The sequence below is a fragment of the Podarcis melisellensis genome (assembly GCF_964234715.1).
Source record: "Podarcis melisellensis genome assembly, chromosome: 13".
Classification (NCBI taxonomy): domain Eukaryota; kingdom Metazoa; phylum Chordata; class Lepidosauria; order Squamata; family Lacertidae; genus Podarcis; species Podarcis melisellensis.
This window is the reverse complement of record NC_138545.1, coordinates 36,409,605-36,416,746: the sequence shown is the minus strand read 5'-3', so window position 1 is coordinate 36,416,746 and position 7,142 is coordinate 36,409,605. Positions and strand designations below refer to the sequence as shown.

General features: G+C 46.5%; 1 protein-coding gene across 2 annotated transcripts in view; it reads left to right on the top strand.

The window, feature by feature from the left end:
- Positions 1-255: 255 nt before the first annotated feature.
- ETV4 (ETS variant transcription factor 4) overlaps positions 256-7,142 on the top strand; it is a 38,110-nt gene continuing 31,223 nt past the window's right edge. For both annotated transcript variants that reach the window (XM_081884236.1, XM_081884235.1), the window contains exons 1-3: positions 256-355; positions 500-596; positions 2,613-2,660. In XM_081884236.1, coding sequence (XP_081740362.1) covers positions 296-355; positions 500-596; positions 2,613-2,660 — 205 coding nt within the window. In that variant the 5' untranslated portion in view covers positions 256-295. The remainder of the gene's footprint in view (positions 356-499; positions 597-2,612; positions 2,661-7,142) is intronic.

Sequence of the window (7,142 nt, the reverse complement as noted above, 5' to 3'; positions counted from 1 at the left end):
CCTCTTCAATTTGTGGAATGTGGGGAGAGGACGTGCCCCACTTGGGTATTCTGCTTGTAGCAGCAAAGAGAGGGTCACTGGAAGGAGCTGTAATTCCCCCCTCCTTTGCCCTCACCACATATGTAGCAACCACATAATATCACCTGTCTATATGCAATTCTGCGATCCTTGTGTTTTGCTCCGCGTGTCCTGACTGCTATGGGGCACGATTTTGGTACCTGTTTGTTTCTCCTACATGCAATTCTCTTTGCAGGGTTTGCTGCTGGCCCTCCATGTTGGCGAGGGATTCGCACCCATGACCGATGGGAGGATGAAAGGGTATTTGGACCAGCAGGTGCCTTACACTTCTGCACAGGTGAGCGATGAAGGAGAATCGAACCGCCGGACCTCTTTCCTGGTCGGCCTTGCATTTTATCTTTGCAGCCTGTAGATCGGACTGGAGTTGAGTCCAGCCTTGTCTTACGTCACGTGTGTTGTTTTTCTTCTTCTTCAAATACAGAAACCGTCAGGAAATGGCATCCTGGAAGGCAGAGCTGTGATGGCTGCGCGGAAGAAATCCATGGATCCAGGGGTGCCCCACGTCCCAGACCCCGAAGGTGTGTATGTGGGAGATCCTGGAGAGAGATGAATGTGGGTTATCTATGGGGAGCACTTGAATATAGCACCTGTGTGAAGCCTGTTGGCGTTGGGATAAAAGGATCCTGATGCAACATCGTGACCTGAAATAATGATATTTTGGTACAGCTTTTGCTCCCGTTTTACAGACTGAGGAACTGAGGCTGAGCAGGAATCCCTTCTCGTGTGACCCCCTTAGCTTGTCATGGGTTGAGTTTTCCATGAGTTTTGATGCTCAGTGTTTGGCTTCTCTCTTTTTTTGGCATTTCTGAAGCACTCCTGGTTTATCTTCAGTCAATGTTCTTAGGCTTCCCAGTGCTGTCATTGCACAGCCTCTGGAACTGTCTGCAGCCCTGCCTGAGGGGGTTGCCTGATGCAATTGTTGCATTCCTCCAACTAACAGCTTTAGGCAGGAGAAGGGAACTTGTAACCTCAGTACCATCTGGAGAGCTACAGCTTCTCCATGTGCCTTCTCCATAAGAGGTCCGGAGGGTAGCAACACAATAATGGGCCTTTTCCGCTCCCTGTTTGTAGAATACTCCCCCCAGGGAGGTTTGGCTGGTGCCTTCATTATACACCTTTAGGTGCCAGGCAAAAATGTTGTTCTGCAACCAGGCCTTTGGCTGATTTACATACGATGGTCTTTTAAATGTGTTGTGGGAGAGGGGATTATCGGTTTGTTTTCATTTCAATTTTCATTATGTATTTTGCACTTCTTTTATGTTGCGGACTGCCCCTGAGATCTACGGATGAAGAGTGCATACAGATCTAATTGTTGTTTTTGTTTTAACTGTGCTGCATCGCTAGTTGGACCACGAGATCAGAAGCGTGGGCTGCTTGGAGAAGACAAGCAGGGTGCAAGCTTACCTGTAGCTAAGCTCTGCTGAATTCACCTGCGTTCTAGGCTCCTGCCACTTGTGTGCCTGGGAGCCTCGCCGCAAGATGGGTGATAGATGGCTCAGTCAGTAGAGCAGGAGACTCTGAGTACCAGGGTTGTGGGTTCCAGCCCCACGTTGGGCAAAAGATTCCTGCCTTGCAGGGGGTTGGTCTCGATGACCCTTTTGGTCCCTTCCAACTCTATGATAATATGATGATGGTGGTGATTAATTGAATTTATATACCACCCTATAACCGAGAGTCTCAGGGCGGTTCACAGAATAAAAGCAAGATATAAAACCACAAAATACCTAATGAAAATAAAAACAACAACCCAATAGCCCCTCCCCCCCAAAGAAAATACATTTTTAAAGGGCATAGGATGTAAAATCGGATCAATCAAAGGCCTGGTTAAAAAGCACCGTTTTTGCCTGGTGCCTAAAGGTGTACAGTGGTACCTCAGGTTACATATGCTTCAGGTTACGGAGTCCACTAACCCAGAAATAGTACCTCGGGTTAAGAACTTTGCTTCAGGATGAGAACAGAAATTGTGCTCCGGCGGCACAGCAGCAGCAGGAGGCCCCATTAGCTAAAGTGGTGCTTCAGGTTAAGAACAGTTTCAGGTTAAGAACGGACCTTCGGAACGAATTAAGTACTTAACCTGAGGTACCACTGTATAATGAAGGTGCCAGGCGAACTTCCTTGGGGAGAGCATTCCACAGATGGGGAGCCACTGCAGAAAGGGCCCTGTTTTCGTGTTGTCACCCTCTTGAGGAGAAGGTACACGAAGGAGGGCCACAGAAGATGATCTCAGGGTCCAGGTAGGTTTATATGGAAAGAAGCGGTCCTTGAGGCATTGCAGTCCTGAGCCATTTAAGACTTTATTGGTCAAAACCAGGACTTTGAATTGGGCCCGGAAATTAACTGGTAGCCAGGGCAGTCGGACCAGGATAGGTGTAATATGCTCAAACCATCTTGCTCCGGTGAGCAACCTGGCTGCTGAATTCTGCACCAGCTGAGGTTTCCGAACCATCTTCAGAAGCACCCCTATGTATCACGCATTGCTCTCGTTCTGCTGCAGCCGCTCCATGGCCATCATACCCTGTCCTGTTCTCTTGCAGATCTCTTCCACGACCTGAACCAATTTCAGGAAACCTGGCTGACTGAAGGTAAGGCTGAGCTGTTGGATTCCTTCCACTGGCCAACCCCTTCCTTCCCCTTCATCTTATTTGGCCACCTCCCCCCCCTTCTGCTTCTGGAGACTTTTGCATATGTAGCTCAGGCTTGGGTAAACTCGGGAGTATGAATCACACCATTGTGTCCTTATTTGCTTATGAAAGGAACTTGGCAGGCCCCCCCAAAAAAACTTCCTTTTCCAGAATGGGCCGGTCTGGGACCTACGGTTTGTTTGCTTTAAACTTTCTCCTTCGCAGATCTGAAGATCTGCCACCTGCTTTTAAGCTTTTGAATGAGGCACACTTTGGAAAAAAATAAATTAAAGGCTTCGAGTTTCCTTTTCCCCTTGGCTTGTTAGGTTGTGATCTCTCTCTCCACTGTTTCTCTGCTTCTCGACTGACGTCGGCCTGGGAAGGGGGAACCCGTTGATTCCCTGAGAGCCCAATTAATGCCAATAGTAGTTAATTGCAGCTTTGAAGTGAGTTTTTGGCTTCTGTTCTTGGAGACGGTGGATCTAGGGACCTGGCATTTTGAGAAAGGTTAAAAATTGTATTGTTTACTTCACTTGCCGTTGTTCTTGGGCAGTGGATCGACCTGGAACGTAGCTAAGATTAAGTCATAATTGCATACCATCGGCACTGATGACAAATTTTTCAAAAGAAAGAAGAAAGTGTGTGTTGTAAGGGGGAATTCCACCAAGATGACTCACGGATATGTTCATATCGCTGCAGGAGATTTATCAACTGGGTGCTACAATGTAGCTTGGTGCTTATTTCTCAGATGCCCAATAATTGCAAGGAAAATAATTTCTCAGTGGAATTGAGCATCTTGAAACATGGCTGCTGTTTATAAATACCTAAAAAGCAAGCTACTGTATCTCATGGTTTTAGAGAGAATCTTCTCCAAAACTTTTCCCCTCCCTGCATTGGAATGATTTAGGAAACTATTTTCAAAAGGTTCCAAATTATTTGAGAGTCTGAATCCTAGAAATGAAATAGATTTTGCAAAGTTGGCCCAGTACACGCAGGAACAATCAATCTGCACGGTGTATTCTGCTTCTGGAATTTCACTTTTCATCCTCAATATTGCCTAAAGAATGTGCCAGTCCTATTGGTAGTATGGTCCTTGGTGTATGGAATTGTGACACTGTGTTGTCAGCTCCTTAGCAATAAACATAAGGACTGGAAGCTTGGGCAATGCATTTTCGCTTCTGCTTTTTAAATTTTTCTTAAAATGCTTAGATTGTCAGAAATTCAGTTCCTGTGCTGGAATTCTATGCTCTTAAGATCTGCTGATTGTGTTGGCAGTGGTTTGAGGATATCTGAGAAGAAATGTAGTATCCTTGTTTTGTATTTGTGAAGGGGAGATCTTACAGCTTCGGGGAGGAAGGAAGCACAGAGTCGAAATAAGTTTCATATGGTGGGTCTTTGTCGAACATATATCTGACAAACAACGGGAGAGAGGGAATGGATTCTGGGTGTTTTTACTGCAGCGTGTGTTTCAAAAGTAGGGCCAAAGTTTCCCCATTCCTGACCTAAAGTATTCTCACCCAGAGGATCACTTCCCTCCCTCGTCTTCAGTACTGCCAAAGTTCGCCCGACTCTTAATGTAGTTTACTCTGTATGAGCCTATCCAGCACTAGTTTAAATCAAACGAGGCTATTTTGGTTCCAGATTGACTAGACAGAAGCACATGATTGCCCATAACATTCTAGCAACAGAAGCAGAGCTTTGCAGCACCCAAAACGCCAGGCTGTGCCTTTGCTTGGTATCCTAAGGTCCATGTGTGTACATTTCACACATATGAACCCCGTGCTCTTGGAACTGAAACTTCCAGGGATTTGAAAGAGGAAACTCAAACTTTCAAAGAGCTGCAACTCTTTGCAGCTCAGTCACATCGAACTTACAAAAGAAAAGAAAAAAAAAAGCAATTGCCGGAACAAATTAGTGATGCAACAAGACACATGGATTCATCAGATCTGGGGAAATTGTGCATGTCTCTGGGGAATAGGGACAATTAGAAAATACAGATTCTGGATGGTGGGTTAGGCCCTCAGAGGAGGGCTGCCCTCCCCACCTGGAAGTGGCAAGACATACAAACGGAGAAACCTTTAACCTGATCTTCCTTGATATGCTGTGCAGAGTGGGAGTAACAGCCCTCTACTAATTGTAGATCCTCTGCTAATTGTGGAGGGTAGCTCTTTTGAAGGGACGCAGGTGGCGCTGTGGGTTAAACCACAGAGCCTAGGACTTGCCGATCAGAAGGTCGGCGGTTCGAATCCCCGCGAAAGGGTGAGCTCCCATTGATTGGTCCCTGCTCCTGCCAACCTAGCAGTTCGAAAGCACACCTGTGCAAGTAGATAAATAGGTACCACTCCAGCGGGAAAGTAAAGGGTGTTTCCGTGCACTGCTCTGGTTTGCCAGAAGCGGCTTAGTCATCTGGCCACATGACCCGGAAGCTGTACGCCGACTCCCTCGGCCAGTAAAGCGAGGTGAGCGTCGCAACCCCAGAGTCGGCCACGACTGGACCTAATGGTCAGGGGTCCCTTTACCTGTAGCTCTTTAGAAACAACTTGCAGAATGCAGCTGCCATCAATATCAGACTTTACAGGGTACTCAGAGAATCGCAGAGTTGGAAGGGATGCTGAGTGCCATTTAGTCTGACCAGTGTTCAAAATTAGCCATGTGCATTTTGCACCTGACTATTAGCCACTTGCCATCAAGTGAAGATGCCTGGGCCACCAAGATGTCCCCTGACATCTCCACCATCTGGAAGTGCATGCCTGGGGATCCTTGGATTCAGACCGTTTTCACACATTAATACTGTAGAATTCTATCCGTGAGATTTTATCTGCGCGATCAGGATGAATTTCAGGAAGCAAAATGCTTCTCCTGTGCAGCCTGATCAGGAGCAGTGAGCAATGTTATAGTGAATTGTTGCAGCTTCTCTTCACTTGCCCCACCCCACTGCTGTGCTCTGAGTTGTGAAAAATATTCTTAACGTTCTGAATGGTCCGTGTCACCATTAAGCAAAAGAGGTTGGAACTGGCCAATATATACAGGGCTGGATTTAGGTTTGATGAGGCCTTAAGCTACTGAAGGTAATGGGACCCTTTATATGTCCAGCTGTCCTTTGTCAACAACAAATCGTCGCTGTTTTTTGTGTTGAATATATGCTATATGGAAATGAACAAACCAGTGATATTTTAGGGAGCAGGCTAGCAGGCGGGGCCCATTACTTACATCATAGGAGCCTACACAACACAAAACGCTGTTGCTGTATGTAGGTTTTATTTTCTTTTTTATCTTATATTTTGGAAATGTGCATCCAGTTTTTTTTCCTTTAATTTTTTTTTGGGGCCCCCAAGAGAGTGGGGCCTTAAGCTTGTTTAGCTTATATGTAAATCCGGCACTGAATATATATGTGGACTGTCCCTGGATAAAAATGACTTTTCTTCTTGAATTTCTCAGGGCTCTTAACCTAGCTCAAGGTTGTCATCTGAACTAGCCAGATATTTAACTGGTAATCCATCCCAGTCAGTCCACCATTTGAAAAATAAGACTTTCGAGCCGTCTTGCTCCAAAATGGCAGCTAGACATTCCCTTTCAGCGACTGCAACCTTGCTTTACGGAGCCATTTGGCCCCTAGCTTTATATATCTGAGTTTCAAACACATGAGTCCAACCTGCTATGATGCAGGAATCTCAATACATGGTCCCCCATCCAAGTTGAACCCATACTGGACCTTGCTAAGCTGAGCTGAGCTCTTTTGCTGCACCCCAGTGAGATTAAGACTCAGCCCAGCAATGTTGTGCCAGAGGACAGGCCCTGAGTCAAGGGCATGGGGAGGGCTGTGGGGCCAAGGCTTCGACCCCCAACCCCAACGCAATGGTTAAGCTATGGGATCTCAGGTTTCTTGGCGTACATCGGAACTTCGGGGACAGGCGATGGCTGCATCTCTTTTGACAGGCTTTGTTCTGGGATGGTGTCCATACGAGAGGGTGCTGGGAGCTGGTTCAGGAAATGCAGCCGATCGAATGTTAGCTGGCGTTTGGCTAGTCTTGAATGTGCCTTTTCCACCTCCCATCTCGGCACACATGCTGAGCTCAGCTGGGGTCGTGTGGTCCAGCCTTACCTCCGTGGTGGGCGGGGGAATGTGTGGAAATTTTATCTGGGATCACAATGGCTTACAATCATAAAGGGCATCATCATCACACAGCCGACGTTGTGATTTCTATTTGAGTGATGTGAGTGTGTTAACAGACACTGAGAGATCCCTGCATGACAGCCTTGAAAATAACACGGTAACCACAGTCAATGGGACTCCTAAAGTGTACAGGAGCAGTAGCATTGAAACAAATAACAGTGCAGCGTTTCACAAGAGTAGTGCATAAAACACTTGTGAAATAGATATAGTATGTGCAATTTTTTTAAAAAAGTAGCCTGCGTTTCCATGCTGGCTGTGGAAGAGGGAAA